At 42.8% G+C, this 27,995-nt stretch overlaps 3 protein-coding genes across 6 annotated transcripts; all 3 read right to left on the bottom strand.

The window, feature by feature from the left end:
- Positions 1–4: 4 nt before the first annotated feature.
- Positions 5–26,767, bottom strand: trim101 (tripartite motif containing 101; the record flags this gene model as incomplete). The annotated part of the gene is made up of 11 exons (XM_079737446.1): positions 5–352; positions 21,066–21,503; positions 21,834–22,396; positions 22,511–22,635; positions 23,000–23,022; positions 23,120–23,275; positions 23,509–23,586; positions 23,908–24,003; positions 24,185–24,359; positions 25,349–25,530; positions 26,585–26,767. 11 exons carry the CDS (start codon positions 26,765–26,767, stop codon positions 212–214), a joined length of 2,160 nt encoding a protein of 719 aa, XP_079593572.1. The 3' UTR covers positions 5–211.
- Positions 197–2,687, bottom strand: ppdpfb (pancreatic progenitor cell differentiation and proliferation factor b). The gene is made up of 5 exons (XM_079737447.1): positions 2,534–2,687; positions 2,051–2,141; positions 1,109–1,186; positions 632–731; positions 197–485 (listed from the first exon to the last, which is right to left on the bottom strand). Exons 2-5 carry the CDS (start codon positions 2,103–2,105, stop codon positions 371–373), a joined length of 348 nt encoding a protein of 115 aa, XP_079593573.1. The 5' UTR covers positions 2,106–2,141; positions 2,534–2,687; the 3' UTR covers positions 197–370.
- Positions 3,825–18,153, bottom strand: tpd52l2b (tpd52 like 2b). Of its 4 annotated transcripts, XM_079737521.1 has the most exons (8): positions 17,978–18,153; positions 15,318–15,475; positions 14,758–14,906; positions 11,089–11,136; positions 9,824–9,925; positions 7,599–7,643; positions 6,937–6,985; positions 3,825–6,765 (listed from the first exon to the last, which is right to left on the bottom strand). In XM_079737521.1, exons 1-8 carry the CDS (start codon positions 17,994–17,996, stop codon positions 6,682–6,684), a joined length of 654 nt encoding a protein of 217 aa, XP_079593647.1. In that variant the 5' UTR covers positions 17,997–18,153; the 3' UTR covers positions 3,825–6,681. The 4 variants fall into 4 exon arrangements, with proteins under 4 accessions (XP_079593647.1, XP_079593648.1, XP_079593649.1 ...); XM_079737522.1 differs by lacking the exon at positions 7,599–7,643; XM_079737523.1 differs by lacking the exon at positions 11,089–11,136.
- Positions 26,768–27,995: the final 1,228 nt, after the last annotated feature.

Genomic DNA, 27,995 nt, shown 5'->3' with positions numbered 1-27,995 from the left:
AACATTGGCTGCAAGAGTCTACTTTATTAGATTATACAATCACAGGGTAACAAAGTGAAAAATGTATAACAAATGCAGTGTGCTAGTATGCACTACGTTGCGTATGCCCGCATGACATCAAGTGTGGCACCAATGTATAAAAAAAAAGACAGGGCAAAGGTCAACCAAACCATTTTTAATAATCACTGCTATAGTTACATCTTTTTTTTTGTCATTTTCTTTCCTTGAAAAAACAAGGACAACAACCTATGGCAGCCGGTCCAAATGTGAATAAAATACAAATATGAATTAAAAAAACAACAACATCGGTCTTTAAATGGGTCACTGTGACGTCGCCTAGCGTTGGTACGATCTCCCCCCCCCCCCCCGCTCAGGGCGAGGTGGGTGTTCCGGTCTCACTGGACTCACTCAGCTGCCGCTTCACCACCATCTCCTTGGCAACACAGGTGATCTGACCGTTTGTCACGACCCCTTGGATCCCAGCCCTGGGAGGAGAGAGTGGGGGGAAGCCCCATGGGTTAACGATACGGAATGGACAGGGACAACATTATGTTATGCTGAATGACTACATGTACGGCGGATGCAGCTCCACAACTATGCGAGTGCACGTGTCGGTTCATATGGGACTCACTTGTTGTGCGCTTCCTCGGCCAGTGTGGTCATCCCTGCTGGAGTCGGCTTCGTGAAAAAGAAGCTTGACCACCAGTGGCCCGAGTCCTGCTTAGGAAGACCTGAACGGACAGAAACCAGCAGCTCGAATTAAACTCTCTCTCTCACACACACACACACACACACACACACACACACACACACACACACACACACACACACACACACACACACACACACACACACACACACACACACACACACACACACACACACACACCCCAAGGGCCCTCTGCCACACAATGTCTAGTCATACTACAGGAGGACATTACAGTCGATATCCAGTCGAAGTACAGGAGAACATTCAATATCAGGTGATATTACATCCAGCAATGTTACTTAACGAAAGCAGACCAGGTGTATTCGTTCTGGCTTTAGTACGTTTGGAGGGACACAGACCAGATGTTATTTAATACCGTCTTTAGGGCGGTTGGCTGACCTGGGTGGTGGGGGATGACCTCCCCGGTGCACTCCGAACTGCCACAGGAGCTGCTACTAGACGTAGAGCCGATGCGCCCTGAGAGATGAACAGGACAGATTAGGGCTGAACGATCAATCAAATTCAAACAGATATTGCTATTTAATGGAGCGCGATATGCGAATCGCGAAGCCTTTTTTTTGGGGGGGGATTTTTTCTTTGTTTCTTTTTTAGCCTTTACTGTACTGACTGGAGATAGGTAGGTATGTTATTTCAATTCATCTCAACACATAGGCCTGGCCTAAAGGGAAGAGTTTTATATGTTAACTGCTTCCAATGTTATGTTGGTCATACTAGAGAATGATTTATTGCTTGTTTAGCGAATAATATAGATCATAATGACCTAAAAGAAAAGAAAAATCACATACTAAATCACAATATTGGTAGAATTAATCGCAATTAGATTATTTCCCCAAATTGTTCAGCCCTAGGACAGATTATGAAATCATCGAGAAACAAAAGAGTACCCAGCGAATGGGAGATCGAGGGACAGCAGAAAGCTTCAATAGAAACTAAGTGCTTTCAACAGGGCCTAGGCTACAGGCGCAGTGAATGCTGGTTGGATGCATTTCAGAAGAAAAGTTATTGAAAACCTTATCAATTGGCTTCATTCTGGGAATAATTTAATTGCATTCATATCGTGCACTACATCTTTTAATCAACTGCAGTTTATATCCGATTACACAGACCACATTAATATCGTTAACCGTTTTATTTTGTGATTGTCCGTTATGAGGCGTGCTTTATTGATACACCAGCATCCTTTATAGACCACAGAGAGTCAGCGCATCAGAGATGAGACCAAATATGTTCTGGCAAGACTAACAAGACCTTACCACAACAAATCAGCCCTAAATAATCACTCAGTCCTTGAGTGATTGAGCCTTTACACGTGATACCTACTTCGGTAGTAGTCGGTGGTCGCCACGAGAGAACCGCCTGCTGGAATAGCTGCCATCCTACCGTTGTTGGTCTAAACGTACTCGGTGGAAACCTGTAGAAAATGGACGAATAAAGAAGGCAACTTAAAGACTTCCATAGTGCATCATTTAATGCAGTGAAATTGTATGCACAGGTACACAAAATTCATTAAGACATCTACGAAAACAAAAAGGAAAAAATGACGTCAGTTGTTGACATTGGACTGCGACAAAGGAGCATCTCCAAAATAACAACATAACATACGGCATTACATACGGCAACTGTTACACAAAATATAGCCTGTGGTTATCTAAAGAATGGCAAGATGTACATTTGCATTTCACATTTTATGTAAATCTAACACATGAACTTGAGCAGCGTTAGCATTAGCTGCTAAAGTTAGCGCAGCAACAGTGACCACCAGCACAATATAAGATATGATCCCCCTTATTGACAAAACCCTACCTTGTAACGTTGGAGACACAGATGTGCTCGATGGTCAGTAGAACGCAATACAACTCAGTCGGCCAGGCTGGGGGGAGTTAACGCTAGGCGACGGGGCCCATTTGAAATTAAGTGTTGGGTAGATATAACCCTCCAATGTTTAGGATACCGTATTGGATTGTACGGAAATGCCTTTATATATGAGAATATAGAGAGGGTGTGACGTCAGCATTAAAAGAGGCGGACCGAAGCAAACCCACCAATTGCATAATTCGGAATCAATCGTTCTTCGTGTTGAAGGCCTAATTAAGAGAACGCTTTTTGCTCGCTAGCGGAGGCCCTTTATTTAATTGTACTTTCATTTATTGAGATACCCTGCCTACTTAAACTATTACAAAATGTTCTAGAAATCCTTTGTAAGAGTAACCAGTAACCTGATATATCAATTATGATGTGTCCAATCGCAACATATGGTCCCTGGTGGTCTAGTGGTTAGGATTCGGCGCTCTCACCGCCGCGGCCCGGGTTCGATTCCCGGTCAGGGAACTAACCTTTTTAAACACCTGCATCTCCAAGGTCATCTCTATTCAATGTCACAAACGAAATCTCTCGAAAAAAGTATAAATGCTATCAAAATTCTGTTTAGATATAATTGAAGATACAAATGTGTTGATTTGTGTCATTTGTTAACGAAGGTTAACAGTTAAAATTGACTAAGTTACGAACTCTGAAGTAATTTAAGTGTGAGAATGTGCCATTGACTTACATTGGAAAAATATATATTTATAGAATATCTTAAAAGTTTAAATTATTTTAAAATGTGAATAATAGCGCGCAAAAATTGTGGAAGCAGAAGGGTCCCAAAGTTTGTAGAGAATAAAAGAAAAACAATAAAGCCTAAGGGGAAAAATAGTTGCCGCACTCAAATAATGAGGGGTTAGACAGCACTTCGTTTGACGTCTCATCTGAAAGTGCTCTTTTTACGGACAGTCTCCGTCCTTGGTCCTTAGGGACATGACAGACCGTATAGTGGAGCACCCCCTACTGGCCTTCAGCACTAATACCAATTTAATAGAAAAATACATCCATTGTTCGAATTGATGCACATCTGTCCTATATGGAGTGTCACCATGTTATAAGGCTTTTACATTTTAACATACAAATTTTGTTCTGTGCCACTACAGTATACCCATGATGAAACAGTAAAGTAGCCCGAAAAACGGAGTGCTTATTTTCTGACTAGTTACTACAGCTACTAAAACATGTCTCCACTATGCACAGCTGTAGTAGTCAACTACGAACAAAACCACTAATCATTTGAAGGAATGCTTTATTGATAGCCAAACATTAGACAAAACAAAACATTGTAAATAAATCCAGCATTCATCCAACGCTGATCCCTTTTAATATTCTCAATTCGCTAGGCTCCAGAACTAAATAAAGCTATAGTACTAATCAGCAATGGCTTCTCATTGGCACCCAAAATACTATTGTACTTAAGCATTTTACCGTAACCCCCCCAGATTTACCCCCTTTGCTACACCGCAAAAATATGGCTGATCTTGGCCGATTGTTTACACCCTTTACAATGCTATACATCGACAGCTGAGAGGAAATCCAATCCAGGGTAAAGCATAATTAATTGCTTAACAATGGTGTTTCACACGTGTTCAAAATCTTAATTTCAAGTCCCATTTTGAGAAAAATTAGACTAAGACCTAAAATGCATTTATTTTCAAAGAATTAAGCGAATTAATTTTAACTAAATTCCTTGCAGTGCAGGCTTTTCTCCCTGCCTGTTTGAATGAAAAACAAGAATCAAGCTGCTTAAACGAATCAGTCTGTGAAAAGAGGGATATAACAGAATCAGTCCAAAGAAAGAAAAGAGCAGTTTGTAACAGGTATTTAAACACAAGCAAAAGGTAGACCAATAGCAAATCTTATACAAAATCCTAACCCCTTTATTCACTTCTCTTCACCAGAAAGGAAACACTTCTGATCATCTAACAGCCAGAACTTCCAGCAAAATTAATCAACGTAAATGAAACAAAAAGAAACCCTGGATTATGATACACAGACAACATTTCTGAGGCAGTTATCTACAGGACTCGGTAGCCATTTTATTTTCCAGAGTTGATGTCATTGTTTGGTTTCTCGTACTCTCCTAACCAGTAATGGAAAATTATATTCTGTTCTTAAGCCCGGTTCATCTGATTCATCTGATTCTGTCTGCCTCAGAAAGGTTGTCAACCTCAATACATTAAGCAGGGGTAAATATACAACTATTTTACAATCTTTTTTACTTCATGTTAAAAGAAAGAAAAAATAAACAGTGACATTGTTTCAATAACATTTTCCGCCGCTATATTTTTTGTTTTACATTTTTGTACAATAAGGATTTGTGGGTGCATGTATGCACATTGAAACATTGTAAGTGCACAAAGGCATGACCAACAATGGCAAATATTTTCATTAAGTGTCTTTTGTTTGGCATCACACGTGGACATAGTGTGCACCTATTCAGCCGTGAATTCTTGCAAGTGCACGCTAGTGTGTGTCAGCTGTGGCCTTATATTAATTTATTACCTTTATGGCAGCAAGAACTTTTTCAGATAAGTTATAGGTGTGGCAAATATTTTTTTATGGCAACCTGTAGGTCACATTACCCACCCCCCCATATCCTGAAAAGCAGAAACAGTCCCGACTTATTACATGTATATAACAGTATCCCAGCTGACTGATGAGAAGAGATGAAGTGTTGGATGTTGGAAAGGCCAACGGAAGTGGTTACATTCAGTGGGTGGTGAAGACACAGCATGACTCTGCTCACGTTGTGATACAAGAACAAAAACGCAGAGACCAGACAGCCTGCAGTCAAGGTCCAGCGAAAGCTCCTTGCAGAACAGTTAATTGTAGACAGCTCGACTGTGACCTGCAATTGGAGGTTTCCATACAGCACTGCATATTTACAGCAAGTGCCCCTAACTGGTCTTAGCTCAGCCTCAATGCAGCCCCCCGGTGGCTATAAAAAGTAACTGCAGATCGTAAATGATACATGGACCAGTTTCTAAAACGTGGACTTAGACGATCGAAAAAGGGCTGCCAAGCTGCTTGCTATAGAATTTCGTGTTCCTGGAGGAACTTTCTACTGAGATGATTCTAGTTCCCGTTTGCCAACGCACAGTTAGTGTTTAGTTATACAGCCCCCCCTACACCACCAGCCTGGTTAGGGACAGCTGGCAGCATTGTTTACAATATAGTTTATTTATATATATTTATACATGTAGATAAAAGTTATGTAAAAACATTATGCAAAGCAGTGTAAAATAGTTTAGAATACAAAATGGTTTAAGGTTTATCATTCTATATTTTTACATCGTGTGGTTTAGAGCTCAGACCTGGGTCCTCATTGGTTAATGGTGGGCAGCTGAGATGAGATATGCACATGCATGTAGCAAGGGGGAGGGGGGGGGTTCACTTCTCGTTTGCATGAGGATGTATGGTGAACACAGGGAGAGATTGAAAGCAGACAAGCAGGCGACCTGCCTTCTCGGCAAATAATGGTGAAAGAAAGAAAAGTACAGAAGAATGTGATGGGCTGCATTTGGCCAATCGATTATTTGGCATTTCTCTACATGGGAAATAAAGTTACAGCAAAGCTGAATGACAAATCGGGCTAACTTTAACCAAAAGGGTTGAACAAAAATAAAATAGGGATTCATATTGTATGGTACAACGCTAATAACCTGCTTCTGCTAACAGGAGAGCAACAGGGTGGAGTGTTGGCAGACTGGTGAAGGAGTCCTAAGCAGTGAACATGTAGACTGAGGAAGAGGCTTAGTGACAGGGTGGCCGATGTGCTATATATATATATATATATATTACACATTACTCATGGAGGCAGAGGAACCGACGGTGTGATGACTTCAGATCATCCCTCCCTACTCCGTCCCTTCCCGCCAACCAACCTGGTCATTCACAGAGCTCGGGTCCGCTGATTGGTGGAAAGGCAGATCAGGTGATCTGCTGAAGGGTCAGAGGTCGTTTTTGGGACCAGTGATGCGAGGTGATGACAGCACAGTCTCTGGTAGCGAGGAGGGTTTAGGGGTGCAGCTAGAGAAGTGTGTGTGTGTGTGTGGGGGGGAGGGGGGGGGCGAGTGTGGTGGTGCTCAGAAGGGCGCGTTGTCCTGAGTGGGGTTGGAGTCGTTGGGAGAGCCGGCTTCTCCGTTTCCCTTGGGCCCGACCACCTTGTACTGAAGGGATAAAACGGGCGGGAGGGCGAGAGACATGAGGAAGAGTACTGAACTGGATACAAAATATAGACACGCACACGTAAAATATGGTGGAACTTCAAGGTTCAGATGCTCGAAGTTAGTCTGTGTGTGTGCAAGCATGTGTGGTGTGTGTGTGTGTGGTGTGGGTACCTTGAGGTTCTCCACTCGGTCTTCAAATGACTTGAACGTGGTCGAGTTCCTGCAGAACAGAGACGGCTTTAGATTCACAGAAGTACTATTAATACATAAAGATTGCTACTCCTAAAAGACCCATGAAAACTATTGGCCACGTGCATACAAATATCCATCTAGTTGAAATAATTATTTGAAATAATAAATGATTAGAAAAAGCTGAAACAAAAATCAATATTATAAGCCAGAAAAAGTGAATGGATAGTTAAATAAATAAAAACCAAGCATTATTATTATTGGCCAACGGCAGAACAATTAAGATTACTCCATTAAACACATTGGTTGTTGAGCGCAGGACCAGAGCTGTGACCAGCAGAGCCTTTCCTGAGACCAAAGCATACAATCCATGTGTCTGTAACCATCCTACATCTACAGCACTGTTTCATAACAGAGTGGGGGACTATTACTTATTAATTTATATTTGACACACAGCAAATACTTTTGCAATACAAAGACTTGCTCCTGGAGATGTTTGGAGCAATTCAGGAGCAATCATTACTGTTCCCAGGAACAATGTTTGGATGGGAGACCAGTGTAGCAGCAGAGCAGCCCATTTCTACAGCATATTGACAAAGGCAGGCGTACAGAAGACAGGACAGCAGATCTGCATGTTACTTTACCTCATAGCGGGCATACTTATTGAGTGGCGAATGGAATAGTTGCTACTTTGTGTGCATTAAAGAAGAGGGACAAAGAAGGGTAAGTGTTAAAAAGCAGAACAGGCATGACACAAATCAACACATGCACAAGCACACAACACAGTCATAGCTCACACAGCGCAGGTTTTTTGACAGAAGAGAACAAACTCAATGATTGCCGCCTTTTAAATGTCTAATGCCATTATGCAAACAGTTAAGCAGCATTCAAATATTCAACCCCTGTCTCTACAAGGTTAATAGGCCGCCCAGCAAAACAAAGCACATAACTTACATTCCAAGCATTATCATAGCTGTCGGTGTTTGGGATAGAACTTCTTAAAGTTCTAAAACAACAAAAAAACTTGAAAGTTAAATAGGTCATTTATCTTAATTAAAGCGGTAGTCCCCCAAATTAAAACATTGAGGTGGGGTACTGGGAATGAGGTTTTCAAAAAAAAAAGAATTGGAACTTTCCCACTTTATCTGTGTAGTTAAATAAAGTTTAGAGTCTCCAAAAACAGCCAGGGAAGTCCCTAGTGCACCTGCCATGTTGGCTCTCTGGAGAGTACGCAACCACCGCCTGGGCTGCAAAACGCTCGGTCAGATTATTTTCAAAATGGCGCAGTTTTCTTTTTGTGGGACTTTTTATGCATTGAAAAAAAACAGCTTGTTGTCAAATACTGTTCCCTCTGCCATCCGACGTAGCAAAGTCATGTAAAACATGTCATTTGTGGCACACAATCATTTGAAATCCCTTTCCCATGACCCCAGCAGGATCGTCAATGTGTTACTTTGTATAACCCAGTCTTCTTCCAATGGCATAACTAAACAGCAAATACCAGATGTATGTGGAGCACATTACCGCCACCAAAAAGGAAACTAAATTGACTTATAAAAATAAAAATAAATAAATAAATTCAAAAAAAAGTGTTTTATCCGGTTCAAGATATGAATATTTGTAAATGTAGAGTTTCAGAGGATAGCCTTACCCGAAGGAATTAGCGAAAGGTAGCGCTCTGCAGCGATTTAAAACAATTGAAAGAGATACAGTAAGCAGGGGCAGTAAGACATTCACACAATCAAAAGGCAGGAGAGGTTAAATAGGGAGGATCGGCTGTTAAAGCTATAAGCACGCAAGTGTCCTGCTTGTGTTAAGAGTTTGAGATGGAAGTTTAAAGAGTCCTGTGTTAAGAGCAGAAGTATTAGGCGTTATAATGAGGCAATTAATTAAAGTCTCAACAATTATTATCATGTAAATTATTATACAAATACAATGATCATTTTTCCTCGATGATCCAAGTTGATGGTCATTTGCATTACCAATTGTTCTGAATAATTCAACACTTCAGAATATAGTCAATTGATTTCTACCTAATTCAAGATTCATGGTATATCTGCAACAGTACTATATTAACTCATGCAAGACACTTGGGACTCCTAATAATGCATGCTTCTTTTAAATCAAGCAGGAACAAGTAGTAGAGCTACTATTTACCCTAATGTGTCCATCATGCTGTATTTTTCAACACTGGATAATATGTAGCCCGCTCTTAAGTAGGCCTACATATTATTTGCACACAACCAGGTTACAAAGCAGTATTATCATCAAGAAGTTCACTTATTTCATGTGATCACCACACAGTGGCTTATGTACTCAATGCTTTTATTTGCTTGCTGCATTATTTCATTCATTTGCTTTTAATCGATAGATGACTCTATATTATTATATTGGACAAGCACTTCCAATTTATGGCCCGGACAGAAATGACTGCCGTGACTTATGTAACAATTTACTACTCGTTTACTCTTACAACCTTATAAAATAAATCTAGCGAACGAAATGCTACTGCTTGTTCCTTGGTTGAGTTGTAGACACGTGTTATGGTTGTCAACTAATGTGATGTGAGAAGATAATATCAGCAGCTGCATAACAAGGGTCAGTCACCGGTTCTGCAGACCAACAAGTTAGTGTAGGTTAGTTTAACAAGCACAGAGTAACCGAGGAGTTTAGCGTGTTTGTCACAGCATTCCGTCACTACAAGCAGCTTCACACTACAGCTACGACACCTAACCCTTGCAATCACAACCACCCCAGTTTCACCGGTGGTGGTGGTGGTTGGGGCACATTATTACATTTAACAAACGGTTTGGAATGTGTTGTGGCTAAGGACTTGGCGAGTTGGCTCTGGGGGTTTGCTCCGTCATACCTCATGTCTCCCAGTTTCCGGCTGAGAGCTGTGCCCATGGTGGAGAAAGCTGCGGTGGTCTTGATGCTGGCTTGGGATAGGGTCTCCTGAGTCTTCTTGTACCTAACGCAGGAGAGAAAGCAGAGAGCGGACGGGTGAGTACGGACGGAGGAAGAAATCGCATGGCCAGCAAGCACAGAATAGAATGCATGTGGAGAAATAGATATGAAAGGTAAAAAGGGGAGACGTTAAACAAAAAGCTTCTACCACAACAAACAGAAACGGGTTAAGGCCGGTTTTTTGGGTTTATAGGGCTCCAACTCCAAGCCAGATGAACACCACAGCCCCCGCTGTGAAGGGTTAGTAGTAGACACACAAAACACACCATCCATGCTGGTCCAGAAAATCCCTTTTCAAGCACACAATCCCTTTATAGTTTTGGCTTCGTCAAATCTGAATGTGTTCCAATTCCCTGTTTGTACAGCGCTGGATGCATTAAAGGCGCCTTAGAGAACACCCAAAATAAAATGGACTAACTCCTATAAATAGAAAATAACATTCTAAACCACTATCTTAAAAAGGAACCACTATCTTAATGAAGCCAGCGTTTCCTGGCTTCATTAAAACAACTTTACCAATCATTTGTCAAATTGAATGTGTTGTTGAATTTGCCTGTTTGGCTGTTCTGCTGAAGAATGTGACTCGTCATGAACGTAAACTATAGAAATTCACCCTCGTCTTTGTGATAAGACCTTGTTTAGTTAAAAGACAGCTTCTAGCTGAATGCCAAGTGGGTTGCAGCCAGCCAGCCCAGCCTGAGGAGCCTGTCTGAGCAGACTTGAGACACAATAAGGCACTGGCTTGGCTGTGATCAGGGTGTGGTTGTTTAGTGTCAACGTTACAGCAGGCCTTAGAAAGAGCAAGCAAGCAAGAGATAATGGGATCACAGATGTTAACTATTTTAGATGCCCGGCATACAGCTCTGGAATAAATATGATAGGTTTCCTGGGACAACCCTTGTTCATGAATAACCAAGAACAACAAGTGTGTGATACACTTGTTAGATGTCCATTATATGTATGAGTTCACTTTCATATAACGTTTCTGCAAGCATTCTTCTAATTCTTTCAAATGATACGAACCTAAATGAGGAGCACATAAGATCCTATAGACACACACACGCAGAGGCAACATTCTTCCGACACCAATACTAGAAACGCAATTCAGACACCAGCTTCATTCACAAAAATAAAACAAGAGCGTATTAGGTAAAGTAGTCAACTCACGCTTCCGAATGGGCAATGTCATCCAAAGTGGCTGAGGCAGACAGATATCTAAGGACACAACAGTTGGGAGAATGATACAATATCCTTGAAGTACACACACGCACACACACACACACACACACACGTAATGCAATCGATTACAGACTGGGTTGCTTGTTAGTACTAAACAGGGAACATTAATTCCCTGTTCAGAGAAAGGGTGTGGGGTGTAATTCAATGGCAACAGGGACTGCTTGATGCTTGTGCCAGGGCAACAGATGCCAGCTAGCCCAGCTAGCTGTAGCTAGCTGTAAATTAGCACGATTCCAACATTACACTACAGCTAGGCAATACGATTCCAACACGATTCCACTAGCCTAGAAATAGTGACGCCATCATCCGGAAAGTCAAAAATTTAATTATTCAGTCCATTAGCAGGATCCGGAAAATATTGACAACCACGAATATCCAGGGTGTAAGTTGCAACCATGTACAATTCACCAATAATACAGTTTCATACATAGTATCCAATTCACCAATAATACAATATACAGGTTTATATAAAGTACCAAATCACCAATAATACAAATACATGTTTGCACATCCTATCATATTGAAGAATATGGGAGAACGGGTTTATCACGGGGCACATTTATTTGGCAGCCTTGTACTTAAGGAAGACAGCCCCTGACAACAGCGTACAGTGTTGGTTATCAGTGACACCAAGGTTTTAAGGTGCAGGGCAAAACATTTTATAATTACATAACATAGATCCCCCCCTACACGCATACACACCTTATCCCAAATCTACAACAGAAGGGTTGCCATTTACTGAACACTCATATCTTTCTAACACACACACACACACACACACACACACACACACACACACACACACACACTTTTATAATGGCTGATAAGTTATTGCCAATGTCATTTATTCACCCGTTTAGCCTTAGGAAGTAACTATTTACATTAGCATTACATTTCTAGTATGCCCCTTGGAATGATCCATCATTTTGCTTGCCGTAGGCATCAGAACAATGCCTCAAAGAGCTGCACACACAATGAGGTCATGCAGACAGTTGGCCAGCTAGGCTGGGCACCGGGTCCAACAGGGGACACTGTGTAATCACACTCATAGAATACAAGCGGCATCCAGTAGACAGGACCTAGTGTAAGCAACTGTCCAATAGAAAACCCCTGTCTACTAGTACGGTACCTTGTCCGAAATGTATGCATTATTTTTTTCCTGAATTAGCTATCCATAATGTTGACAAAGTACGTGATCAAACACCACCATTCCAACAGCAAGGAACGCAACCTGTTTATGCTCACTCACACAGAAAGGGAGAGACAGAGAGAGAGAGAGAGAGAGAGCGTGAGAGAGATATGTGCACATGAGCTGTAGTCATTCTTACAACATGCTCATTAGTCATGGGTTTATTTTAATACTTCTATTGACTGTATTTCTGCCTGCTATATTTCTCTAATCATCCAGGCAGGGAATGTCTCATGCCTTGTGACTCAGCAAAAGCCCAGCGTTTTTGGTGCAGACCAGACTCCTATCCGGTCTACCCTTTTTCCTTTCCGTCTTTCCGGCCGTGTGTCTGTCTGTCTGTTCTGTCTACGCCTCCTACACATTCCTCTTCTCATTCCACTCAACAAGTCAGAGCAGTTTGTCAAGCAGTAGGCAGGTAAAAGGACCAATCGGGAATCCCCTGATAGATCTTAAACTTTAAGAAAACCATTTTCTAGCCTTTATATTAATCGTGGATTGATTTATTATGATGCAAAATGCCTACACTTATGGTGATCGCTCTTGCTGTTGAAGGTTTGTAATGCTTTCCTATCATTATAATAAACCCTTCTGAAGCCAATCTAACAGCAGAGCAGAAGCCTGTTGCCGATGAAGAAATTAATGGTAGTTTTCAGTTCTGGTTTTTGAAGAAAGCTGCAAGTCAGAAGGGAAGTGTGCTTACAGAGAGAACTACGTTAAACAAACCAAAAAACAGTAACACCTTTGACCCAAGGAACAGGAAGTTAGATGAAAAGGGACTGGAATAGGAAGGAGAAGAGCCTGAGAGGAAAAGGATTCAGGGGGGAGTTGGTGAAATACAAAAACAAAAAGGACTTCACTTAAAAAGGTAAAAAATGTAACAGGAACACAAAAAGCAAAAAACAGAATGATGGGCGATACAAAGAGAAGTCAGTAAGGAAAGAAAGATAGCGATGAGAAGAGATAAAAAGACAGAAAATGGCTGCTTCACACATTTCAGTGTCATTCCATGCCCGGGGAAAAGTCAGAAACAACAAGGAAAAGAGTGCAGACATAAGGCCCAGTTAGAGCTATGGTTCAATAACTAGGTCTTTTAGGTGGTCAAATGTAGCTCCACATTATTGATTATTGAACAACCAAGGCCTGCCATGCATGTCTTAACATCAAAAGTCTCCAGGAAAAAGTGAAAGCCTGACAAAAATGTAACGTATATGGCTGCATTATGAAAATTGCATACATTTTCATGATAGCATTGTTTCCTTGGGTGTTGCAAGGGCTGCCTTTTCAGTTCCTTCAGGCACAAATCAGTCCTTCAGAAAGTCAACAACTCTGTGTTGGTTTAGAGGCCCTGGGCATGAATGAGGCCTCAAGAGGGAGACTACACCGAGGTATCGTATCCCTCTAAGAAGCCTGTTAAATACCGAGCCCCAGGAGGAGAGGAGAGCTCAAACATAGAGATGAGGTGAGAGCAATGGGAAGCGTGATGGACATCAGCAAGTAGAAATCAGTCCTCGGAGAGAACAACACCTGATATTTTGCTCGTCGCAGTGTGTGTGCTTGCGGGTTAGAGGCCATAAAGTAACACTCGGGAGTTAGCAGCACAAATGCACAGACACGCATACATACAGAGTGGGCAAGCTGCACACAAAACACACACACACACACACACACTCACAGATCTGAGCCGGTCAGTCTTTGGTTCCAGTTGCTTAGTTTCTCTGTGGTGTTCACATAGCTACAAACAGATGGGAAGGGACAGTCTCAGCATGCCATATGGCACTTAGATAAACTAAGACTAACTTAGACTAAGTGCCATGTCTAAAGTGGCTCTCCAGGCAAATAGTCCTATTTGGGTTTTATGGTTTCAAATATTGATGCAAATCAAAGTTTGAATTATACTGCTCATCGCTGTACCTTTGCATGAACAATGAATGAAATTGTTGTGATTAGACAATCAAAGAAACTGTGAAGGGATAAATAAACAGTTCATACCCCCAACGACGAGATTTCTTGCCAACGTTTACTGTTGGGTTGCACAATGTACTCCTCCTGGACCACCACCGAGTCAAATGTACTGATGAACCCAGGCACGTGTGGTGAGACAATTTGATCGACTGATCCTCTTGTCTTTAACCTTGATTCTACTTTTATTTCTAGTCAGAAAACGACCCATACCCAAATTATGAAAAATACAAAACGACACAGACTGACATTTCCTGTGAGCAGAAGATTAATGTGTGTCAATTTCTTGACCCAGATGTTTAGGAAAAAGATCCAAACGAACGGATTCCGCCGTGGTGACTCTTGGCCTACGACAACGGGAGTCTACGGCACACCTGCTGAACACAAAATCCTTAAGAGTGCTTTGCATTAACCCTGCTCCAAAGAGGACGGTGCGGTGGGCTACGTACGCATTGGACGCCTGGACGTCCTGCCAGCTCTTGGTGATGTTCTGCTTCAGCTCGTTGAGCGGGTTCAGGCCCAGCTTCCTCTTCAGCTCGGCAGCGTGCTTCTCTTTGGCCGACAGCACCTGCCTCAGAGTGCTGATCTCCTCCTCCACCTGGTGACCACACAAACACAAGAAAGGGGGGTGGAGGTAGGGGAGCGGGGATGGAGGGGTTCGGGTGGTGGAGGGGTAAGGCGTCATTAGAAGGCTGGGAGTACTGGTATTGTGAGGGGCCAAACAGGAACAAGTGAAACTGGGAGAGAGCTGAAAGCCCCAGACCAGCACAACCTGCCAATCAAGACAAACACGCCGCCGAACAGACATTACGCAATCCTAATAATTCTTTATCATGCATACATTTTCAATGATAACCCACATTCTAACGATAAGAGAGATGGGATCCTTATGTAACTTCCCGATTTGCTTTCAAAGAAACAGTGCACAAGCTGTTCGCCACTGGGAGGAAACACAGGGGGATAAGAGATGGGCAGTGCTCAGAAGAGCTCGGTGACTCAGACAGCCTACCTTGATGAGCTCAATCTGCAGATCCACCGCCTCCTCCTCCGTCAGCCCAGGGGGCAGAGGGTTGGCAGAGTTCCCCACAGCCCCCTCTACAGGCAGTTCAGACATGCTCTCCGGCTGATCCACCACAAGGCCCTTGTTGGGGGAGTTCAGGTTGATATCTGATAATGAGGAGAAAAGGTTGGATCGAAGAGGGGGCGTGAGATAAGGAGTGGAGGTAAGAAAACAAAGTGAGAGAAAGTGGAGAAATCAAGTCGTTAGATGGAGGTGAACATAGAAAGACTATGCAGAATAAGAGTATACAATTAGCGTGTGGTGATAAAAAGGCATAACCACAAACATACAAGCACAGACAAAGTGTTGAGGGCCGGAGAAGGTAAGAGAAAGCATCCATTAGTGAGTGGTGAACAGAGTACCTCACTCATAATACACCCACCAATCTTACATGTTCGCCAAGACAATTAACACAGGAAACACTCTTGAAGGCGGAAGAGATTTTACAGAACTGGCCATTTTTTTTAATGGGCTACTTAGGCCATTCATTATTTCCTTTGGCTATTGTATGCCAATACCGTTTAAGGAAACGGAAGGCCGTGGTTTTAATTCCCATTTCAAAACGATTTTTGTGATTTGATAGAGCTTTCACCCTAAACCTAACCCCAGAATAAATGATGTAGCCCGTTTTCTTTCCATTGTTCCCGGATGTGTCCCACTGCTAAATTAATGACGATGTGAGCCAGCCCCTCTCAGAGTGCAGTCTGGGAATGGCCTCACCGACATGCGTGTGGTACCCACATGTTTTTTTCCTTATTATTGAATATATAAATGATGTTGCCTGGTTGCAGAACTCTAGGTCCTGTAGTAAATTACACCAGTGACATATAGAGTTACCCGAGAACACTGCATTGGCTAGAGAGAAATTATTTTGGAGGTTGAAGTGTTGCAGGCTGTTGAGTTGACACAACCTTCTGCATAGATTGAATAGATCTGAAACCCATCTTGGAACACAGCATAATGTGTATTGACTAGATTAGGAAAAATCTAAAGAGGTCATGTCATGTCAAAAACAAATCTATAAGTGCAGCAGTCCAGCACTGAATCCATGCTGGAATTCGACAGAGCTCCTGTGCAAACAGTTAACTGAAGAAAATAGTTGACTTTGTAAAAGGAGAGATCCTCTTAGGCCACCATTACTGCTTTCTAATGTGAACAATAGACACTATCTTAATATCGGATTTCTCCCCTGATGAGAATAAAGACTAATTGAACATTGTCTTTGTAGAAGAGCTGCAGAGAAAGTTAAGGACTTGTACAAAAGTGAAGATGCATCTACATAGGACATGTACATCAAACAAGTGTTAGGTATGTAAAATCAAGTAATGACAATAATTAATTAATTGGTTGATATGCCATAATTTGTGTTGCATAAACTCAAGAAGGCAGTGTTAAGTTGGAGGTGTGGTCAACAGAGAGATCATATCCGTTAAGGAGTACTTGACTGGCAACCACACCTCCTAGGTATACACAGATGGCATCAAGACATTTGCTCACCGACATAGCAGTGGTATCTCTTATAATGTCTGGGGTTGAATGATAATGATACCAGGGCAATCTCCACTTTAGGTTTCTGCCATTTTAACCCTAGTCGCCTTTACCTCGGGATCCAGGTTAGGCTAAAGACATAACATATAGACAGAGACACCATACTGTCATTTCAGGATGCAGTTTGCAGGCAAAGATTCTGGATCCAAGCCCACATTATGCAATTTCAAAATACATTTTCTAAATATATGAATTTATCCAGACAGAAAAAGCCTTATTTAATGTTATCATGTACATGGCAGGGCAAAGTAGCTCAAATTCCCAAGCTCCTATAGCAGAGATAGGCCCTATATATATATATATATATATATATATATATATATGTGTGTACGTTCTGCTGATGGAAAGGAAATGTGTGTCACAAACAGCAACTAATATTGTAGCAGTTACTTTGGTTGCTTCTATTTATCTATGAATATAATGGTTGCATACAAAGATGTCATTTTTAACATGACAGCATCAATGATCCTCTATTCAACAACAACAAAACAAATTATCGGGACATGTCAGTTACATATATGCTCCCATACACTTTAAGCCAAGTCACTCTTGAAACCATTCGTTTACTGAACCTTCTCAACAGGAAACAAAAGCACACCAACCAAGTCACTTCCAGCGATGCGACTTTCCCAGGCATTGAGAGGATTTAACACATGAGTCTGTAACCCTGCACTCCTGGCCTATAAACAGGGAATGAATGATGACAATAACACGATACTCTTGTCCTGACATTGACTAGCAGAGCTTTGTGTGACGCCAGGCCCTTGCTACGCGCGGTGGATCCTCAGCACAAATTAAAACCAAGTTTGCGTTAAGTAAATGACGAACTTGATATGTCACGACAAATCAAGTTTGTTTGTAGAAGTCTTTAACACAAATATAGTCATATAGCTTCAAAAACGCACGACCTAAATCCTAATTATGACATTTAAAAAGCTCTGTAGATCCCTAATCTATTTTATTTAAACCAAGTCGATACGTTTGTGTGAGTTGAAGTAGCAAGCAGTGCTAGCATTGTGGATTGGCTAGCTATTATTAGCTTAAAGGCTATATTTCTTTACCTTGGCTGGTGGGATCCATGGCGTCGAAGAGGCAAAGTTTTAAACTTTGACGTTATCTTTTAAATGAATGGTGAGTAGGAGTGGGCTCTCCACTACTTATCTGTAAATATTCGCTTTAAGTCACCGGTACCACTAATGCAAAGACGTCAAGAGGTTGGAAGAGCAAGTGCACTAAAAACAGCCAGCTCAGCTATGAGATAAGGGCGTGATGCTGCCCAAAATATGACAACCATTTCCGGTTTGATACTTTCAGAGTAAATGTACGAACGTATTAGGTTTGTGGGAAATATTAGCAATGGTCGTGGAAATGACTTTGAAGGGTATCATGTAATTTCAAACTTTTTTTTATTTAACGTTTGAACGCTCTATTTTGCATCGGTGTACATTTGAATTGCGTGAACATGAACGCGCATTTTCTATTCTGTACACAAAGTTGTATAAATTGAGAAGCGATTTATGATGATGGAACCAGATTTTAGATATCCTATTTCCGCCGTGAAAGTGTGACGTTGGCGATGACGACTATGAAAATATTTGCTCCAGACAGACATACAGACAGGTGCAGAAAGAGTGAGATTTGTATGGGTGATTCTATTTTATTTTATTTACTTTGGTGATTCATGTATCTTGGAAACAATATCAACATACTAAACAGTATATGCCAACATCACAGTCAAGTCAGTGGTCACTTGTTTGAAATCAAACAGACCATCACAATCACATTTGAGATAAAAATCCATGTACTGGCCAGTTATATATTATGTTTCTTCAAAAGAAAGTCCAATCTGATTGTATGTCAGACTAGAAATTAACATAGCTTCACGATTTGTTTAATGAAGTGTCCCAAAAAACTCAATTAATTAACAGCTTTAATTTCCTGAAAGGGACATACTCACTTAGCTAACTCCTTTGTTATGTACGTGTAACATATTCGATTTTTCAGAACCGAAAATATTTTCAAAATATCCATCAATTCCCCTATCCATCTTGTTAATGTTTTGTTATTGTGAAATGACTGACTACTTGTTTGAACAATTGTTTAGATTTAAATGACTTCCGAATTCATGGCAGAAAAGCTTAAAGTAGCATAATGGTATTACATTTGTTGGAAATTAAATGATACCCCATATGCAGTGTTGTGATACATCATCATCATATCATCGGACTGTACCCTTGCCCATGCACAGCCCTATTAAACACAGATAGGATCCAGTCATAGCCCTACATCCTCTTGCAGGCTGGCTTCAGTCAGGGGAAGGTGAGAGCAAGTATGTGAGGAGGCTCATTCGGCATGGAAGAGGAAGAGTAGGAGATGGGAGAAACTGCCTCAGAAGGAGTCCCAGCCTCAGTCCTCGCCTGGAGAGGAGAGGGACAGCATGGGAGAGAGAGAGAGAGATGGTTTAATATATAGAGAGACAGCACATTAGAGAGAGAATAAATCACAGAGAGACTTTTCAAGAGCAGAAACCTCAAAATCATATGATGGTGAGCTAGAGCTATCCAGCAGGTACCCCAAACCAGGCGTGATGCTCGGGTTGGACTCTTTGGGTCTTTTGTTTACATCTGCAATGGGTTATTATGAAGGCTCACTATGGGGATAGGGGACGTCTGGGAGGTTAATTACTTGATAGGGTTGTATCTTATACATTCATGGGTTATATGTTGCAAGATCGGTCTTTCGACCACCTTCAGACACTGTTTCCTTTAAAACGATCAGCCACCAAACTGTTTGGATGAGGCCTAAATAAAAAATTGTTAAATTATTAAAAACATTAATAAAAATATATATTTTCACAGGAGTTGAGATTAGCACCAGTTGGACTTCATGCCCTACTAAATAGGGTCTATTCTGTTAATAGGGTCTATTTAATAGACAAAATTGACAAAATAGGGATTATTTAGTGGGACGAACTGCCAAAACATGAATTCCAATTGGAAAGAAGCATGTGAACTTAGCATTATGTCCTCATCGCACTTTAAGCCTGGATCAAAGTGACCTAGGGGAAGTGCCTATTTTTAGCTCCAAAGTCACATCTCTGTTTAGAATACATGCATCCAGTCATCGGCCATGTGTCCACACTTGCATGCCAGTGTACCTTGGCTGTGCGACACTGTCGGTGGATGAGTCTCCTGGCGTGGGTTTATGTAAACATGAAGCAGCATACTCTTTGCAGGATGAGCAGGAAGGCCAACAGATAAAAGAGTATGATGACAGCCTGCAGAAAGAAGGAGAATTTGAGGGTTTGATAGATGGAACAAGACAGTAGGGGGATTTTCAGAGGGAATGAAGCGCGGGTAGGGGAAGGGGATTGGAATTGAAAAGGAGATGGGCAATTGACAAGATGGAGAAATGAGTGAGTGGTTAGGGAATTAAGATAGACAGCAAATGGATGGATGAAAGTGATCTGCAGAAAAAACGGTAATAGAATAACCGGGAGGAGAGAAGATAGATGCCAATAGAAACAGAAAGACAGAACATCTGATGTCGGGTGTCTTTAATTTGATGAATTGGAATGACCCACTCAAACGATTTGCTTTTCTAAAAATGTGGAAAACACTTCACACAGTGGAGAGTGATGAAGTGGTGTCGGCCAGAGTGTTTCATCAAAAAAAAGAACAAAAGTGGAAGAGAACGAGGTGGCATTTCAGCAGGTGGATGAAGAACACCGGAGCCAGGGCAGTGGGCAGTGCGAGGAAGACGTGACGTACATTGATGATGAAGATAAAGGTCCAACGAGACAAAACTGACCTGAATAAAGACCATGTTTTCTCCACTCTCCTCCATTATGTTGTCCATCTTGCAGCCAGTATTCCCAGACTGAACAGTCTCTACATAACCCTGTTCATTCTCTGGAGCCTCCAGAGCAGAAACCTCGAGCCCAAGCTCTTGGGGTACCGGGTTAACCTCTGGCTCTGATGCAACCTCTCCAGTTTCCCCACTTGCCGAAATAAAATGCCCTAGCTCTAAACGATCCGTTGGTGTACAGTTATCCTCCTGCAGTGTCGAAGCGGCATCTGCTGGTTCCTTGAGATGTTCCCCACATTCACCAGGTATTGCAACCAATTTGTCCAGTAGATCACCTCTTACAAGCCCATCAATAAGCTTCTCCTCCTCCTCCTCTTCCTCCTCCTCCTCCTCCTCCCCCTTCTCCTCCAGCACCTGCACGGTCCTAGACATCCCCGCGGTCTCACTCCTGACGCTCTCCTGGGGCTTGGGTTTGATCCCGGTACCAGGCTCCGGATGCATTTGCTGAGACAGAGCTTGAGGACATGGCTGAAGGGGGCTGTTGGGTCGGTGGGAAGCATCCTTAGATTCAGTCGGACCCGGAGAAACTCTGCACCGACCCCCGGCTGGGTACCATTCAGGGTACAACATGGCTGCCTCTTCACCACCGTCTCCCCAATCAATGTCCTCCTCTACAGCATCTTCTCCCCTTTGTTTGACATCCAGTGTCTCCTCTGCTCCGCTTTCTACTTCTTCTTCTCCTCCCTTTTCTCCATCTATCTGATGTTCTCTGACCTCACACTGATTTAAGGGAAGGACATTAGCTAACACAAACTGTAAAGGACCATCGGGAAAATGGAGGCTGCATATACGTGACTGATTAGAGGATGTACATTCATTACTTTTCATAAATTCAATTCATGAAGGTGGGCATTGTGCCCATGTCAGCCAAACCTGGTCCACAAATATTTTAAAAAGTACAGTTCAAAACATAAACTTCAACACTAAAAACAAGATGGCTACAGACCTATGTTTTCAGTTAATCCTGGCCAGTGAACTCCCAGTGGATAAGAAAGGGATGTTAAGGAATATCCTAAGTAAAAATGACAAAACAGATTGATAGGACTGTACCTGCTGTGGGTTTATTCCATCCTGGTCTTCACACTGGATTTCCTTGATGGAGTCCGGAGCTTTGAAGCCTGTCACCTGTTTACTATCCTCTTGTGTCTCCTCCTCTCTTGACTTCTCTGCTCTTTCCTTCCCCCTCTCTCTCAGCACCGTCTGATCCTTTCGAGCTTGGTTGTCCATTTGCTGTTCTGGTAACAGCTGTGTAGGTTCATAGGAAGCCACCACAGCACCCAGTACCAGGGAAACAGGGTCAGTTGTGGCTAAAATGGGCTGAGTTGGTGTTAGTGGTGGGATAAATGCCAGAATTGGCTCTAACACTTGATTGAAAACACAATCAGTGTTCTGCACGACCGACTCTTGTTTGGGTTTCTGAACCATCTGGATGAACTGCCATTGGTTTTTGGGTTGCAAGATTTCAGCTGAAGCTTCAAGCTTCAATTCTTTTCGCTCTTCAAGATAGTTTGCTTTCGCTGGTTGTGGCTTTTCAGGGAAGGTTTCTTCTGGTTTTAGGTCTGCAGGGAGATGTTCTTGCTCTGGTTGTAGAAGGGTAGGTATTTCCTTTTCAACTTAATAGAACAGAGAATCACAACACTGATTCATAACCAAATGTTACATCGGGTATCAATGACATGAGGTTTATTCATCCTTCACTGGCCACAATCTGGTGACGTCACACATACCTCTGATGAAGTCGACACTGCGTAGTGCTTTTTCCTGTCTGCTGAAGTCAAACCTGTAATGAGTTATGTTTTTGCCATCTGGTTCAAACTTCTTTGAGGAGCTGGAGCTGGTCGCAGCCCTCAGTCTGATGGAGGGGGGGGGGGGTCGAAGTGTCATTAAAGTATATATTATATAGGGGTTTTATTCTAGAGTTTTTTTGTGGATTTTTTTTGGAGATAATTTATGGATTGGATGGTGAATCGGGAAGGATGACAAGGGATAAAGAAAGAATCCCCTCTTGTCCCTTCTTGAATAAATTATTCAAGAAGGGACAAGAGGGGAGATGGAAAGGTAGAGAAGGAGAGTGGGGAAAGCCAGAAAGTAATGATAGCAAAGAAGGAAGAGAAGAACTGGAGAGAGGGGAAATATATTGAACTACAAGTTTCCATCACATTAAATTAATGTAAAAATAATTTCTGTTGACGTGTTTAGATGCAGTGGAGACTTACTTTGTGATCAATTCTCCTGAGGTCTAAAAATGAGAAACAGAAGGCTTTGGATTTGTTTTGGAAACCCAAGCACAAAAGGATAGCTTCTGCATGTATACGCATGAACACACACACACAGACCTGGACAAAAGCAGCTAGATCTGGCTCTTCCATGGTCTTTGAGGCAGTCTCCAAGAGTCGACTATTTGCTTCTATGCTGTCTCCGTAGCGTTGAATAAGCGACCGGGCGTGGCCTGTTTTCTCCTCCGCCTCGGAGTTGATTCGCTGGGTCATTACCTTCACAGAGATTAAGAAGTGTTAGGAAATGTATACGTCTGGTGCTGGCCTTGCTACTACGGCAACAGTATCCATATGTGGTCAAAGCTATTATAAAACCGGATCTCTCTTTGTCAACAAATAAAGAATGAATAACTACTACTATTGCTACAAGTGACCATCACTGCTTCTTTAACTCAGGCCTTGCTTAATGAATATATACTGTCGCCTTTAGCAGTCAGTGAAAGGCCTACCTTTCGTCTTTCCTCCAGGGTAGAGAGAATGGCGTTAAACTGATCAGACACACTCTGCTTATGGCTCTTACTGTTGTCCTGGAGAAACAAGACACAGAGTTCATGGAGAGCTCAAACAGTAGATGTAATTGCTGGAAGTTATTGTACTAGTACACAGTATACAACACAAACACACCACAGACTACAAAGCAGACATAAACAAACACATACAAAAGCACACACTCAAGAATTGAATTGCCAGCAATGACTGCTACTGCTTGTTTTTTATATGCATCCAGCAAATAAACACACACACACACACACACACACACACACACACACACACACACACACACACACACACACACACACACACACACACAAACACACACACACACACACACACAAACCCATATCCACCTCTACGTTCCTCCAGGTGAGCTCCATTTCATTGATAAAGGCCTGGACCTGGTCGTTTTTGGCCATCAGAGAGGACAGCTCCTGCTCCAACTCACCCTTTAAACACACAGACACACACACCCTTTAACTTGTGTATAGCTACAGTGACCAATAGCTACATAGAAACTTCTTGTTAATTCATGTAAAATGAATGACAGTTATTTCTTTTTAGAAATGCCACATATCACATTAGTAAGGTATCGTCAGAAGTTGTCTTAAGTCCTAAGTATGTTCTGACCTTCTTCTGCAGGTGGATGTCAGTCAGCGGAGCCACATTGCAGAGCCGGTGAGATCCAAACACCTTGCAGAGAGAGCAGGTGGGTTTCTGGCAGGTAAGGCAGTAGATGTTCAGCTTCTCGCCCTCATGGTCTGCACATGTCACCTCCCCCACGGGCCTGGCTGCAGGGGCGGGGCTTGGTTGGGAAGGGAGAGAGGAGTTTTTATTGTTGCTTTGTGTATTCCGTCATATGTTTTCCATTTGATGTTTCGTGTTAATTTGTGTTTTCTGAATAAACGCATAAGCAACGTGCTGCTGACTTATGCTGACTTATTCTCTCCACTAATTCCCAAACAGAGTTGGTTCCATTGTAGGAATGGCGGAAGCCATTTATTTGACACTTTGAAAGACCTTATTATGAATGACATCAAGAACCATTACTAATCATAACGGCAAGGGCCTGCTCCTCTTCACAGTGTCATCTGACTGTGTGTCACCTCATCCACCAGAGCTGTCTCATTCATCTGTGTACTTGTTGATGGTCATTTGATACATTACAGCTCCCGGTTGGTAGGCAGGAGACCTTCACAGTTCCAAGAGTTCAATCACAATTTTCTGTCCGCTCTAACTGGCTGTACAACTGTTCACAGCTAGTTAGTGTGACTGTGACTAGCCTAGCTCGGCTGGCTGGGTAGGTTGAGTGGGAGGGTTTTTCAATAGTGCATTTCTTTTTAACAAACCAAGAGGTTATGGGCTGGAGAGATTTTTTTATTTGTAGAATATGTCAGTTATAGAATGTGATTTTATGGCTAGCATCATTGAAATCGCTATCGAGTACAGATATGTCCAGGGTATTTTAAGGTACAAGCTGGTTGTAATTTCACACATTGCACCTTTAAGTATGGGGTTGAAGTGAAGAGGCTCTTCCTCTAGCTAGCAGGAAGACACCATCAAAATGTCTCTCTCCCACCCCATCAACAGCGTACGTTTAAAGGGACATATTATACCACCAAGTGTGAGTGTGATTAGCCGTTACAATCTAGGCGGAAACGCCCACTTGTGATGTCAGAAGAGGCAGATTTTCAAAACGGCTTGTAACGGCTAATCACACGCACACCTGGTGGTATAATATCACTTTTATATATATATATAATGTCACTTTTAACAGCATGAATCTCCTCCAACCTGGGGGTAGTGGTGGTGGTGGTGAGCTCTTGTTTGTAGACGTCGATAATGTTCTCCACCAGCAGGTTGCGCTGCAGGCCGTACACGCCGTGGCGGTCCAGCACCACTTCCTGTCTGCAGGTGGGACAGCGGAAGCGACCGCTGTTGACCGACATGGTGGTCCGAGCCTGGTAAAGGGACGGCTTAATATGTACCACATAGAGCCAAACACACACACACACACACACACACACACACACACACACACACACACACACGCACACATAAACAAACATACAGATATTAAACACATAACTCGTGCAAATTATTATTGATACCAGACATATACACACACACACCTACACACATAAACACACACACGCACAAACACAAACACGCAAACACACGCACACACAAAAACAAACACACACATACAGATAAACAGAAAAATGTCATCAGTACACAGGAATAGCCTGTCGCTTAGATGAATGTCCTGCACCCCTTGTGACTTTGGGAATATGGTTAGAAACAGCTGCACCTCTCTGGGAGTTCACCCATCACACACCTCTCTCGGGCCAACACGGTGAGTTAGACGTCAGCAGGGAAATCAACCAGGAGCCACCGCTGTTTCCCAATGACAGACAGACAGACAGACAGACAGGTGGACAGACAGACTATAGAGATGGATAGATGGATAGAAAGATAGAAAGATAGATAGATAGATAGATAGATAGATAGATAGATAGATAGATAGATAGATAGATAGATAGATAGATAGATAGATATATGGATGGACGGACGGACAGACAGACAGACAGACAGACAGACAGACAGACAGACAGACAGATAGATAGATAGATAGATCGATAGGTAGATACATACATATACATAGATACATAGTTAGCAATATAGATAGAGAGAGATATTCCTGAAATAGCAGTCTTTAATAGGCCTCAGCTGCTGCTGGGCCTAACGGATCAGCAAGAGAGCTGGGGGGGGGGGGGGGGAGGCGATGAGTTGGTCAGCAGTTGCGAACTAAACAAGTGTGTGTACACACTTGTTCACACTCACCTGAAAACACATACGCACAACTCAACAACACTACACAGCGCATAAGTTCAACACACACCTAAACTATGTATGCTGTTCTCCAGAACCGACCACACACACACACACACACACACACACACAAAAACACACACACACACACACACACATACGTGCACGCCATACACATGCACGGCACTCTGGGCTGACCTGGTACAGCTCGTTAGCACACCTCCGGCAGAGGTTGTGTTGGCAGGGCAGGATGACCACGGGCTTGGTGAAGATCTCCAGGCAGATGGGACACAGCAGTTGCTTCTCCAGTGTACCCAGGGCTGCCTCCCTCTCTGCCCCCTGGAAGCCCTGCAGGGAGCCCAGGTCCACGGGCAGAGCCATGCTGCGGCCTGCCTGGTGCAGACACACACAACCACACACACACACACACACCCCTCACTAGCGACGTCAGTTAGTAGCCCTCTGTAATTCCGGGTCAGTGTGGACACCTGACGACGGCCTCTTGGTCCAGTCTCAGCCAAGCAGTGACTCCAATTGATCTGTCCCCTTCCAACAATCTTGTGAACTCACCCCCCCGCCCCTTCCTGGTCCTCCTGTCTGAGTATGTCCTTCTTCTCCCGTCTTCACGTACGTCTTAAATCCCTGTCTTTGCTCCGGCGGTTCACTGTTTCCTTCTTTTCTTTGTCGTCTCTCTGGGTGCTGTTCCCCCACCGCTGTGTAATATTGTTTAATCACTTGGCTTTTCCCACCACAGTGACCCACTGCTTGGCCTGCCCATAGTTCAACAGGACGGGGTGTGTGTGAGTGTGTGTGTCTGTGTGTGTGAGTGTGTGTGCGAGGGCGAGGGAGCCGCGGTGGAAGGGGACTGAGGTGAGGGTGTTAGGTTACGACCATGTTTCACCCTCTCCGCCTCTGCTACCATTTCGGGCAGCGTGTGTTATGCAGGCAGATTATGTCCAGGGCAAGCTGTGCTCTTTCTACAGTTACCCCCCGCCAATAAGAGGCCTCACCCCCCTTCCACACACTCCACAACACTTCTAAACACCAACAGGTACAAGCACGAACGTTGGAGGACAAACTGCAACCTAGCAGAACATCAAAGCATCTCTAAATGTATTTATTTGCAGGAAATATCAACCAAACATGAATTCCCATGTAGGAAAAAACTGTGTACATGCAGGTTCTCTGAAAAACTATTAAAAGGAGATGCAAACGACAACGCCACTTGTAGATTGGTTTGCGTCAGAGGACTCTTTAGGTCTACATGCTATTATTGGCTGATGTGGTAACCCATTCGCCCTGGCCCGGGAGTTCACAACTTTTACTTTCAATCAGATCAGAGTCGATTTGGAAATCCCATAGTTTTTGATTTAGGATCAGAAAGCCTGTCCAGATCTTGGGCGGAATTTCAAGAGAATGTAGGATCACGCTGGTCCAGGTTGAGATCCTGAATATCTCTTCATCGGTGCTTTAAGCCTGCATAGCTCCTTTTACAACAACATATAAATATTGTGGCCACATCAGAGACAGACACATCGGCCCAGGCATACCTCACCCATCTCCCTTCCTTACATCCTCCAGTCACACCCCACCCTCCTACCTCACCCAT

This window comes from Pollachius pollachius (genome assembly GCF_949987615.1).
Source record: "Pollachius pollachius genome assembly, chromosome: 6".
NCBI classification, from domain to species: Eukaryota; Metazoa; Chordata; class Actinopteri; order Gadiformes; family Gadidae; genus Pollachius; species Pollachius pollachius.
The sequence above is the reverse complement of the archived record's forward strand: the minus strand, read 5'-3'. Positions and strand labels throughout refer to the sequence as shown.